The 13,839-nt window shown below is 37.1% G+C and overlaps 1 protein-coding gene across 1 annotated transcript; it reads left to right on the top strand.

Moving 5' to 3' along the window:
- Positions 1–11,452: 11,452 nt before the first annotated feature.
- ATRZ-1A (RNA-binding (RRM/RBD/RNP motifs) family protein with retrovirus zinc finger-like domain-containing protein) lies at positions 11,453–13,490 on the top strand. The gene is made up of 4 exons (XM_086566866.1): positions 11,453–11,613; positions 12,134–12,251; positions 12,599–13,142; positions 13,229–13,490. The coding sequence occupies exons 2-3, from the start codon at positions 12,141–12,143 to the stop codon at positions 13,121–13,123; spliced, it is 636 nt and encodes a 211-aa protein (XP_086422992.1). The 5' UTR covers positions 11,453–11,613; positions 12,134–12,140; the 3' UTR covers positions 13,124–13,142; positions 13,229–13,490.
- The last annotated feature ends 349 nt before the right edge of the window (positions 13,491–13,839 follow it).

Genomic DNA, 13,839 nt, shown 5'->3' with positions numbered 1-13,839 from the left:
ATAGCCCATTCTTAAACTTCGTAATTCGGGTAGTAAAGATGATAAAATGGATTGGCTGTTTCTTTGCTCAATTACAGCAACAAGTGTATTCCTTTTGCATTGCCATTGTTTTTAGGATAAACTAATGTTTTAACTCTTGTACTCTTGGTCAACTAACATTCTCCTTCTTGTACAAATTTAACGGCTTAAAACACGTTGTACTCTTGGTCAACTAATATTTTTCCCTTTGTACAAATTTAACAGCTTAAAACACATTGTACTCTTAGTCAACTAACGTTCTCACCCTTGTACAAACTTCTTCTATTTAGTATAAAGTGTCTTGTTTCCTTATTTATTCTCAGAAGTTCATACATCTCATTAGCGGTGAATAAAGACAACTCATTTGAACTTAAAATAACATATGTATAATAATTTAATCATCTAAAGATAAATGTACAAAACATGAGCAGTGAAATACAAAAACATAGTTGTTTCTGAGTCTTTTGGAGAGCGTTTTTAAGGTAGGTTCTCACAGGGGTGTGTTACAATCACAACTCTCTGATATATTCACTCAAGTTTCTTTCTCTCAAGTGCAGCAGACACTTATATTCCTCACATACTCAAATGACGACCAAAGAAATCGGAGTCGATTGATTACGCTTGTCACTTACTATCACATCATCCTATTCCTAATCGAGCTAGAGGTCTTTTATTAGGAGTTACGTGGCTAAGGTGATGGTTTAGAAAGAAAAAGGAAGAGAAAAATAAAATTTGATAAGTTGAGAAACTGGGTCTTCATGATACTTGTTACTAGAGAAGAAGTTTTGTTCTTTTGCTTCGAATTGTGACACATTCTTTTAACCCTTTGGCTTTGTGACTCCATATGATTTTGAATTTTGGGAGTTCTAACTTTGCTTTTGTTTCTTTTTGTTTTTGATATCATCTCCTTTTGATTTTTAACTTTTGGGAGATTCGATTTTTTATTCCTTTGAATTTTTTGGAGTTTTGGTTTTGGATGGGTCTTTCTTCTCTTCTATTTCCATTCTTTTTCTTTTTGAAGCAAATAACTATTATGTTTTTGTACAAGGTCTTCTTTTATTTTTCTGATATTCATCCAGTTCTTAACTTATCAGCTAGGTGAGCTTTTTATTGTGTGTTGTAACGGGTTAGGAATTTTTGGTTATGAATCAACAAGATCATTAGTGAAAGCTTCTAGCTTCTCACCATCCTCAAAGTCTACTATGGTTTGGTCTTCCAAGAACACAACATCTCGACTTCATATTACCTTCTTGTTAATCGGATCATAAAGTTTGTAGCCAAATTTCTCATCCCCATAACCTAGAAAAATGCAATGCTTAGCTTTGTCATCAAGCTTGGATCTCTTATCCTTGGGAATATGAACAAATGCTCTGCACCCAAATACCCTCAAGTACCCATAATCAACATCTCTGTCTGACCATACTCTTTTTGGATAATAATTATTCAAAGGCTTCAAAGGCGATAGGTTGATCACATGTACGGCTGTGCGTATTGCTTCTACCCAATAACTTCTCGGTAACTTGGAGTGACACAACATGCATCTCATCCTCTCTACAGTGGTCCGGTTCATCATCTCGGCTATACTATTGTGTTGCGGAGTCTTGGGAATGGTTTGCTCATGACAAATTCCATGACTCTTGCAATAATCTTCAAACGGCCCAGTGTACTCACCCCCATTATCTAAGCGAATACACTTCAAATGCTTCCCTCTCCACCATGCTATGGATAGTTTTAAACACACCAAGTATTTCATCCTTGGTCTTCAGACTATATGCTCATATCTTTCTTAACGCATCATCAATGAAAGTCAAGAAGTACAAAGCTCCCCCGTGGGACTTTACTTTCATAGGACCACATAAGTCTGTGTGTACAAGCTCAGGGACATTGTCCTTTCTGTGAGAGGGGAATCTTTGGAAAGACACCCTGTGTTGCTTTCTTACTAAACAATGAGTACATCTATTTAATTGCGTACCTTTGATGTTTGGCAAGGCCTTTTGTTTGGCAAGAACTTCCATATATTTTTCTCCCATATGACACAGTCTTTTATGTTATAGTTCGGAGGAAGTTTCTTCTTGTGCCACATTCAACTCAGTTTTACACAAACTAGCCCGTGTCTTTTAAAGCGAGCAAATTTTCTTCCTTTTGGCTAATATAATGGAACCTCTGCTCAGTTTCTATACCCCGTTACCAAACGAGTTTAGAAAGCCATCATATCATCTAACTTCCCAACCGAAATTAGGCTTAGCCGAATGTCAGAGACATGTCTTACATCATTGAGTGTCAAGGCGTAACCGACATTGGTTTCTACATGAACATCCCCAATCCCTTCAATCTTTGAGACTCCACTGTTACCCATCTTTACCTCACCAAATTCACCACAGCTGTAGGTAGTGAAGAATCCCCTTTACTGTGTGACGTGATAGGATGATCCTGTATCTATCACCCACTCTATATCTTGGTATGAGGTACTAACACGACACTCGCCACAATCTGACACACAATTCCCACTAGATCATCGTCTACTAGTGTGGTAGTATCTCAGCCTGTATTTCCGTTCATCTTTACCATGTCTTCATATACACAGTTATTCTTCTCATCCCTCTTCAGTGTTCTACACTCATACCTGAAGTGACCTTTGGTAACATAATAGTAACATTGTCTATCTGCCTTAGGAGTTCTAGCTTTACCCCTAGATTTGCTCCTGTCATCACCTCTAGAATGAGATGGTTTTCTGCTCTTACCGCTCTCCCGCTTCTCTGTGACAAGGATCTCTGAGTGAGAGGAGTTGCTTTGTGAACCCCTCTTGTCTCCTCATTCAACAATGCCCCGGTAGCCATCTGCATGTAAATGATTCTATCCTTAGCGGCTCCGTTAAGAGAAACTGCTAATGTCTCCCAATTGTTGGGTATAAAGTTTAATATGAACAAAGCCTCAACTTCGTCACCCATATTAATCTTCATCAAGTACAACTGATTGATGGTATTTTGTACTTCATTAAGATGCTCATACATTGAAGAACTTTCTTTGTACTTTGTGTTAGCAAACTTCTTAATGAGCATAGTATCTTGTTTTCGGCCGACTTCCTCTCATAGTTGTCACAGCCCGAATTTCTAAACAATAACAAAGTGAATATTTGAAATATAAATATCTCAAACATCACTAGGTTCACTTGTTTAAAAACCCAGACTATGACGGAGGATACTACACATACAAACCCTAATAGCCATGTCATAAAAGAAACAACTTACATAAAAATTCCAACAATTATCCGCAATTTCTTTATTAAGATAACATCCTTCCAAATAAAACATCAAACAAACTCTCCAAATAAATTCCTCACTACCATGTTCTCATTCCATGAAAAAGATAAACTACGTTATTACATTCTTCCAATAAAGAATCAGACCTAAAAACTAATGGACTGCTCCAGGCACGAATCCCAATCACACGCCGCGGTTCCACTGCCTTCCACCTATGTTCCCAAGAACACACCCACGTTGCCAAAACAAAGCAAACATGGGTCAGCAAATTGAATTTGCTGGTATGAGTAGAACTAAATACATATAAACATTTCAAACTTTACTTATCCAACTAACACTTTATATCTATCATAACCTAATCATTCTCGGCTTGGAAGGCATGTGGTTCCGTCATCTCAACCCGGCATAGTTTCTTCCCAAAGCAAAACTTCCATTTTATTAACTTCCATTTTATTAACTCATTCTAATAACTCCTTTTAATATCTAAATAATTGAATTACACTTATCGATCCGCGGCATAATAAGGGTAGGACCGCGCGTCCCTCAAGACAAAATATTATTAAGTACTACCCTCCCCTGAAAAGAAAGTTAGAACTTGTATATATATAATGGATGTAGATATTCTATATGTATTCAAAGGTAAACCTAAGCACGCCAGATAAAACAAATCCATTTCTCTTATCAATTAATCAATTACTTTATCTTATACACCTACCCTTTAGTACCTACTCCACGATTTGCACTCCACACATTTGCCAAATCACACATTCCTGTGTGCCTCTCTCCCACCGAATACCACAATATCATAGCCATCTCTGGGCTTTCATACACATATTTCACATCCTCTTTGGGCACAAAACTCAGGTCATTCATGACACATTCAATGAATACCTTAGGTCATTCCCGCCACATTCAAGGAATACCTATCATATCACTAACGGGCCATTCATGGCACATTCAATGAATGCCCTGGGTCATTCCTGCCACATTCAAGGAATACCCAATCCTACATTCCCGTACACTCAAGGAATACAACTAACACGCAAGGCAAATACCTTAGTTCCTCTTTAGGGCAGTCCACTACAATCTGGTCATTCATGGCACATTCAATGAATACCCGGGTCATTCATGGCACATTCAATGAATACCCTTATATAACACTAACGGGCCATTTATGGCACATTCAATAAATGCCCACCTAACATATGACATCATCAGTCATAAAACTCAATTCCAAAACTTGAGGCGTGGAGAGTTCTAAAAGGGTGCGGTAAGTTTTGTTTACGCATTATTGAAATTTATTGTATATATTATTTCAGAGAACGTAGGAATATCTTGATTCAATTATTTTTGGTTTACGCGTTATTAATTTCATGAATGTATAAGTGTCATAACGTTGTGTATCGCAAAAGACTGAAAAATCACAAAGCAGTAAAAACATGTACACAAGTATATTTATAAAGGTCCTAGCCTAAGGTCAAACATGCTAATAGTCCTAGACTTATCCTAATATACCGAATCATAATTTTATGAAAAAGTCAAATTTTCGGGTCAAAGTCGGTCAAAGTCAACAAATAACTCGGTCAAAGTCAACAAATAACTCTGGTCAACCCGCCTAAACTCCAAAACCCAAAAGCCCAAATCCTAAGGCCCATAGTCTAATCTAAAAGTCAAATTTTAAAAATCCAAAATAAAAGATATTAGCCCCACGATTTTGGCCCAAGCCCAAAATCGTTTTGGCTCTCTGCTCATCTCCTTCCTCTCCAATTTCAACCAACCACCACCGACCACCACACAGCCACCACCGCCACCCCTAATTAAAACAAACCCAAATGGTTTTGGTTCGGGGAGAAAACCCTAGCTACCCATATCAACAATACTTGATTACGTTATCTTTGCCAAAATTCGACCGGCGTCTGCGCCATTAAAGGTTTTTTTTTCAAGCTTCAATTGTCCAATTTCCAACACCCAATCCTCATCCCAACAGCACCCTATTCAACCTCAACAATAGTATGTAATCAAACTTGCTTTTTCCCCCACTCCTCACCATCGCGTTTTTTTTATGGCCAGTAATGCTCTGTCAGAGCTTCACAACACTCAAACAACAATCATTCACTAACCATCCTTCCCCGGCAACCCACGAATCCTAATCCAACCCAAAACCGCCACCATATAAATTCAATACCACAACAGAAAAATTCAAACGAAATCCTAGACAATTTTCATTTGTTGGGCATCTGCCATTAATGACCCATAAAGCTTTACCAATAAAATTCCATAGTCTCGCAAATCAATAAGTTAACATGTTTATCAATTTGACAGAAAAACAACAATCGAAGAATATGCAGAACAAAAATACTGAGGGGAAACCTAGGTTTTTCCTCGTACCCATAAAACTCTAAATCTCAAGGTGAGGTGAAATAGAAAAAAAAACTACTACTCACTGTTAAAATCGAATAGCCCGAACAACTCCCCAAAATCGAAACCCCGTCGTCTACTGTCACGCGAAACGATAATCTTCCTCGTTCAAAACCCTTTTTTTTTCTCTCAGTAAAACTCTCACTTTTTTTTTTTTTTTCTAAAACTCTCGTTTTGTTTTTCTCCAAAAAAAAACTCTGCGTGAGAAACCCCTATTTTCTAGTTTTTCAAACCTCTCCGAAAAACAAGGGTTTTAAACCTATCTACTTACTGACGGGCTTTTATCCTAACAACTGGATATCCTATTTCTGTTTTCTATTTACATTATTATTATTATTATTATTACTATTAATATTATTATAGGAAATGCAATAAAAAGACGGGGTGTTATAATAGTGGTCTTTGAGTTTCTTCCACAAGCCAAAAGCTGTAGTCTCTTAGGATACATGGTAGAAGACACTGTTGTCTATTCACTATCGAATGTACCCAATTGCTTTTCTATCAAGCTTGCACCACTCAGCTGCCACTATTGCGTATGGTTTTACTCATCTATTTTCAATGGGTTGTGTCAAGTCCTTACAATAGAGCAAGTCTTTCATCTTGGCTTTCCAAATAGTGTAGTTAGCTCAATTCAGACTAGTCATGCGAGTGTTTACAGAATGATCCATCTCTGCAAACTATTTTAACTCAAACCTTCTCTCAGGAATTTTGTCAAACACCTTCTGAGCAAAAATTAGATAACAACCTAGATTAATCTAACCTGGCTCTGATACCACTTGTTGGGGACAACGATACCAATCGATCCCCACTAAGATAACTTGTACTTGGACAATCTACTACTCCAATAAAAAATCTAATCTTTCACTACAACCAACAACCACAATCCTAATCTATGGATATAACTATCACAGACAGGCAATAAAAATATAAAGTAAATAAAACATACCACAACACAAAGATGTAACGTGGTTCGGGCAATGATGCCTACTTCCACAAGAGCTAATCCTTTTATAAGTACGGGAAGGAAGATTACAATCACTCCTCTCAAGTCTCTCCACTTTACTAGATCAGTCATCTTTCCTAACAAGCTTTTCTCTTTGCAAGGGTTTTCTCTCAATTTTGATTGCTCTCAAAATTGGGTTTCTATTCAAGACTTAGGTTTTCCAAAACCTTGTTTATGTTTTTATAGTAAACTGCAATCTCGCGGTTACTGTAGAAAATAGAAATTGACGAGTTTAGACATGAGCGCGTGCGCGCTCTCTTGTTTTCCTCAAAGTCAAAAGTCCAGTAACTTTGTTTTGTGAAAGGCTGAAAAAAAATTATCTTCTTTTTCACGGCAAGGGTGTGGGCGCGCCTTGGTCATGACCAATCTGAGCGCGTGTGCGCTCAGACTTCTTCACACGAACAATACTGCTTTCTCTCCTCTTTCTCATGTGAGGGATAACTCCAACACCGATTACTCGAAACCGAACCGGAATTGGAACTGTTTATAGTGGTTATGTGTCTTAAAATGTTAGACCCATTAAAAGTGGGTCTTCAAGAACCAAACTTGTTAGAACCAAACCGTAAAAAACCGGTGGCCCGGTGGGTGCTCGAACCGAAACTGAAACCGATTATTATGATTTTGATATATAAAATTTAGTATTATATTACACTAAATAAATGCAAACCCAAACACTATAATATATAGTTTTGTTTTTTTTTTTTTTGTTTTATGTGTAAAAGTCAACTAAATATATTGGGGTAGTATAATAGTGAATATATGTTATTAAATACATATTTTGTAACATTACATTGAACATATGTATTATAAATATTAATAATAATGTCAACGACTACATGTACGCGTACTATGAATTAATTAATACATTATATATATTCTATGAATTATTAATAATAATGTCAACGACTACACACACACATATAGGGAGGGATCAATATACCATGGTTTATACCATGGCCCACAATTTTACCCACAAGATGAACTAGAACCTAATTTTTTGTGGATATGTCCAACAAACTTTGAAGATCACCTCCACAAAATTTCAACTCATTTGATTATGTTTAACAATATCAAAAGATGATTGCAAAATCAAAAAATCGAGACCATTAAAAAAAAAAATTGAAGTTGTCACTATTCGGCATGTTTTAGGCTGACCGGCTTTGAGTAAATAAAAGCCTTTTTCGCTGAACATTAAGGGTGTGTTTGTTAACTGGCAAATGAGGGTGGCTAATTGTATTATCCCACTAGAAGTACCATTTGCCAGTGTTTGGGTGTATTTAAGGGCCCTGACAAACACTATTTAGAATTAGCCGACAAATCAAATTATCCCACTAGAAGTGGGAAAATAGAAAACACCTCCCTCCAAAGTTGAATTAGTCACATGGTATTTTCCCACTATGGTAGGAAAATAGAAACAACTCTCCCTCTCGATCTCTCTTCTCTCTCACCTCTCTCATCAACTCGTTCTCTTTTCAAGTATACTCTCTCGCTCTTTATCTCCTTCTCTCTCTTCTCTCTTCTCTCAATCTCTTTTTTTCACTGGTATATAGGTTGAGATTGAAATGACTTCGACTCCATATACATTCAATCTCTTCGCACCAATTTGTAAGTAAACAATTCCATCGATTGTTCTCATTCAATCGGTGAAGGTCGCGTACTTTTGTTAAATAACTTGTAATTTTAAATTGTGTTTGGGTTTCTATATAAATTAAAAGCTCTCTAAATTCAAAGTAGAAACGATTTCAAGTTAAGTGTTCATATTTTGATTCAGAGGACAAATTTACGAGTCATCTAATTTCTACATTTGCATTTTCTTTTGGCAATTTTAACTTTTATTTGTTTCCACTTTCCAAATCACGGTGATAAGATAAACATAATTACTATGAAAATATAACATGACGCAAGTGGTGTAACTATAACAACCAAGTGAGTTCAATTTTGTTTTTATTGCTTCGATCACGAAACCCTACTTACTTACTTGTATTGTTTTGTTTTGTAGATTGAGGTGGAGGATTTGGTATATAGCTTGCCCTGGTTGTGTGAGTTGGTGAATATAAAAATCACAAATGGTGAACCCCTCGCTTCAATCTCCTTATTCTTTTGCCACCTCTTACACGAAAGAGTGGAATGAAGCAACTTCACTTACGGTGTATCAAAGAAGAAGAAAGCAGACGCTTGGATGGCACAGTGTAAAACGAAAAGGAGAGACGATGGTGTTAATTGATTGGAGTACACTTCCACCGGCACCGCTTGAAGAGATTTTAGAACGTGTGCGATTTCTGACCAAATTTTGCTTTGGTTGGGTTTGTAAGTGGTGGAGACACTATTTTCAGACACGGTGAGGCAACTTCGACAACAAGTATGGAGTTCCATGGCTTATGTTTTGTGCCAATTACGATACCAATACAAGAGGGTTTGATGTTCTAGAGAAACAGTATGGGAGCTAGATATGCCCGAGGTTAGAGGATATTACTTGTGGGGTTCTCTACACGATTGGTTGATTAACGCCCCAAACAAGATCGATTATCTCGGATATATTTGTTTAACCCTTTTACAAGAGTTGGAATTAATCTTCCTCCGTGGATATTATTTACTACAAGGCCTCTCGTCGCCTCCTCCTTACGGACGAGGACGTGTTGTTATGCTTCTTCCGATTAGAGGGTTGTGCCTTTCATTTTGGATCATGGGAAGTCAAGAGTGGATCTTACTTAAGCTTGATTATGCTATCTTTAATCTCCTTGATTATGCTATCTCCTTGTAATTTTAAATTGTGTTAGAATCCCTTCGTTTAGTCATTTCTTCAATGTATATGGAGTCGAGTCATTTCGTTTAGTCATTTTGAACTTTGGTCCGAGAGAAGCGGACCTTTTCCACTTAACTAGAGCCGCTTTAAAGATTGATGCAAGTAGAACAATCTCCGGAGAACCATGACATATCACCGAATGAGAAGTGATAGTGCAGGCGAAAATACTCAAAGAAATTCCATATCAATTAACGAGAGATAATTAATTATAACCACATATCCAACCTAAGTTAATTTAGCAAATACATATCCACCTTACCATATAATGGGAAAGCTAAGTGACATTGATGTTACTTTTGGATATTTTATTGTGTGTTCTTGTTGAGTCTTTGTGTGTGTAGTGGCAATGTGGGTGTGTGTGTGGTAGTGTGAGTGTGTGTGTTAGGTGGTGTGGTGGGTGTGGTGTAGTGGGTGTGGTGGAGTGGTGGTGGTGTGTTGCTGCTAATGCTATGCTTTGCGATCTTTGTTGAAGGCTACTACCGCTATGCCTTTGTCTTTGGTGGTGTCTTTGGTGTTTGTGGTCGATTTAGTGTGTGTGCACGGAGTTCACGAGTATATATAGCAATCACTTTTTTCCTGCATTCATTTCTCAGTTCCCACTAAGAAAAATGAGATCAACATGGGTAGTAAGTAATGTATAAGCCCAGTGCAGAGTGTAAGAAATGAGATTAGCATGATCTAGTGTCAAGTTGAAAATTATCGTTTAGAAAAGAAAAGGAGGAAAATAAATGAAATATTCCACTACCACCCACACTAAATAGACGCATTGGACCATTTGTCATTTGATCTCTACACCCTTCCTTTAGGAAAAGTCTGATTTCGTTATTCGAGTCTGTGGTTTTGCCTCTCCAGCAGCCATAAGGGTGGAAACCATGAACAACAGTACTTGCAGGATAAGGATTGCAAAATTCATTAGTTGGTATGCTAATGCTGATCAATAGGGATTTGTATGTCCTCGTTCTCTTACATGAAAAATGGTTAGGTAGAAATAAAGTGATAATACAAGGTAATAAAGTGTCCACTATTGTAATATGGAACAATGCTTGGTACAGTTTGGCAGAGCAATGCCCAAGCTTATGACAGGACCTCCGAGGCTCGACATTATTGGTCAATCTATTATCTCCAATACTAGTTCTTCAAGTGTAATAGTATCCGGTTTTAGATATTCCATGATGTTTGCTTTTCGTGTCACAAAAACACCAAAAAAAAAAAAACGAGGTGTCTTTGCAGGAGCTATATGCGAAAATGAGAGTGGGGAATTCAAGACGCAATGACTTATTCACGGTTTGGAATCCAAGTATGGGAAAGTACAAAAATAGAATTTTTCCAAAGCACAATGACATTTTATATGTGTTTGGATAACAATAGTTGTTATGGTTCATTGCACTTTCACTTTATTTTATGGTTGTTTGAGAAGACATCATATGGATACTATTAAAGTTGAGTTGTATTGTATTTAATTTTATTTAATTTGTATTTTATTTAATTTTTTGTTATATTTCATTGAGTTTGAAAACCAAAAAAAATATCTCCAAAAAATTGAAATATCATTTGCCACTGGAGAAAAATCATGTAAACAAACACTGGCAAAACTGACAAATTTTATATTTTCCCACTATAAATTTTTGCAAACAAACACCTAAGAAAAAATTTTTCCCAATTATAGATTTGTCTGGCAAATCTATAGTGGGAAAACACTGGCAAATCTTATATTTTCCCACTAGAAGTTTGCCAATTAACAAACACACCCTAAGTATTTCTGAACATGGTTAGACAAATTCTAGCCCGAAGCTCAATGTCCAGAAACCGTAGAATCTCACACATGGGTAAAATTGTAAAGTCGAAACTCCAAATCTAGTAACCTATGTACTTCAAACACGTGCGATACCACCTATGGTCGGTCGTCCTAATAAATAAAAAACAGATCTCAACCGCACAATTACATAACGATAAACAATTTAACATCTAACGGTCTAGATATAATACTGAAGCAGCTAAGAAGCTAACGAAAGGAATCAAATCCATTTTTTATTTGCTACTGCTAGGGTTTCTTCTTCTTCTTCTTAGACAGCCTAAAAAAAACACCAAAATCTTTCTGTCTAGTTTTTCTGGTATGGCCACTTTACATCCATCTTTTAATTTATGATTGATATTTATTTATTGTTTGATCTGTTTTCGTATTTTTTTTTTTATATTGTTGTTGTTTTGAGGTAAAGATTGGGTTTTGTTTATTAGTTAGTTAGATTATGACGTAGTTGTTCTTGTTTTGAGATGGGTATTATTAACTGTGTGAAAGTGGAATTTAAGTTGGTGATAAGATTGTTGACTATATTATAGTGTTGGCCTACTTGGAAATTGAATTTAGAAGCGTGATGCAATATTAGGATTGTAGGTTAAGCAATTGGTTTAGAATTGGAACTATATTTAAATGACATAGAAATATATATTTGTTATTATGGAGTACAATGTAACAAGCTCTCCAAATTATATGGTCACGTAGGGATCTTGATTAAAAAAGATGAAAACTTTGTTTGTTTATGACTCATGAGGTGTTTGGTTTAGAGGATCTTACTTTTGTTTCCTTCAATATTGTCAATATTTATACTTGACTTTTATGTTTGTTTTGATTAGTTGAGACATGTCAGAACCAGTGGAGTACCGCTGTTTTATTGGGGGACTTTCATGGTCTACTTCTGATAGAGGTCTGAAGCATGCTTTTGAAAAGTTTGGCCATCTTGTTGAGGCAAAGGTATTCATTTTAGCTAAAATTTGCACCTGTTGATTTATTTTGCTTGTGTAAATTGAGCATGTGTTTTGGGTGTCATTTCTGTTAAGGTTCTTAAACAGTATAATGCATTTAGCTATACCTACAGTGCCGTGAAAAAGAGAACATTATAAGGTGTATTCTTCTTTCTTTTCGTTGTTTCACTGCTATATCTTGACAAGTTGTGCTTTTGTCCTTTAGTTGGGTGGTGGTCGTATGTTGATACAGTGTTTTTGACTTACTGGCAGTTGACTTTGATCTTTAGCCTCTTAGGTTGTTAAGTTTAATTATGGAAATCTCCTGAAAGACTTTTTGTTTTGTCCCAATTTCAGGTCGTTGTTGATAGGTTCTCCGGTCGCTCTCGAGGTTTTGGATTTGTCACTTTTGATGAGAAGAAATCTATGGAAGAAGCTATTCATGAAATGAATGGCGTAGATCTAGATGGTCGAGCTATTACTGTTGATAAAGCTCAGCCTCATCAAGGCTCTGGTCGAGACCGTGATGATGACCGCGATCGTGGTCGTGACCGTGACTATGGAAGCTCTCGTGGAGGTGGAGGTGGAGGTGGAGGGGGTGAGTGTTTTAAATGTGGAAAACCTGGCCATTTTGCTCGGGAGTGTCCCTCTGGTGATGATGGTGGAAGAGGGGGGAGGTATGGAGGAAGGGATGATAAGTATGGTGGTGGTGGGGGTGGTGGAGGTCGCTATAGTGGTGGACCTGACCGTAATGGAGATCGTTATAATGGTGGACGCAGCAAGGATTCTGGCAGTCGTGGGGGGTCGGGAAGTGACCGCTACAGTCGTGATCGTTCTGGTCCTTATGAACGTCGTGGCTCAGGAAGTGGTTATAGGTCTTGATAATTTGACCACTTTTGAGGTATGTTGCTGTATTCTTTAGTATATTGTTTGTAGTCACTGAGATTAACTGGGAAGTTTTGGATTTGACTTTTGTGTCTATTGCAGGTTTGGTACCTGTGGAGCTTCTATTGATACACATTTCTCGGGGAGTTTGCAGGGCATCTTCTTCTCAACGTACCAGCAGTGATCATTGTAGTTAATCTTTCTTTTGCAAAGTGTGGAACTTTGGCCGGAAAATGTGGTTCAACTATTTTGTGTTCTATCAGATATTCAGTACTATGTTTTGTTCAGAGGCATCTTAAGTTTGACATGCATCTCAAATTTGGTCTTATACTCTTTGAATGCAATATTGCTGCTGGTTTCTGGACGATTTGCTTGCATACTTTTTAACATTTGTGGGTTCTCGGTCCTGGTCTTTATTTGGATATGTGGAGGATTCAGGGTGTTTACAGCTCTGTTGTACTTGTACCCATGCTTCTTTCTACCAAGTGATTTTGAGGGTGTTCATTGTGAGCTGTGCTTGTCACTTGGGAAATAGAAGCAGTAGTACATTTTATTCAGTGCATATTTTGGCTTTTCCGTTCTTGGAAACTTGGGTTTTAACAAAGGACACATGGTATTTTTTGACCCTCTACTGCTAGAATGTTGTATCCAGTTTCTTATTGTTTGAAACATTTTTAATGATGTTAACCTTTTGGCAGGCTACAATTTGACCT

Source organism: Coptis chinensis, chromosome 6, assembly GCF_015680905.1.
Source record: "Coptis chinensis isolate HL-2020 chromosome 6, ASM1568090v1, whole genome shotgun sequence".
Taxonomy (NCBI): Eukaryota; Viridiplantae; Streptophyta; class Magnoliopsida; order Ranunculales; family Ranunculaceae; genus Coptis; species Coptis chinensis.
Note: the sequence above shows the minus strand (reverse complement) of the source record. Positions and strands in the feature narration are given on the sequence as shown.

Excerpts from the sequence above, each read along its gene's own strand:
- ATRZ-1A (XM_086566866.1), top strand. The coding sequence starts at position 12,141 with ATGTCAGAACCAGTGGAGTACCGCTGTTTTATTGGGGGACTTTCATGG. Across the intron at positions 12,252-12,598 it reads GCCATCTTGTTGAGGCAAAG|GTCGTTGTTGATAGGTTCTC; the intron begins GTATTCATTTTA and ends TCCCAATTTCAG.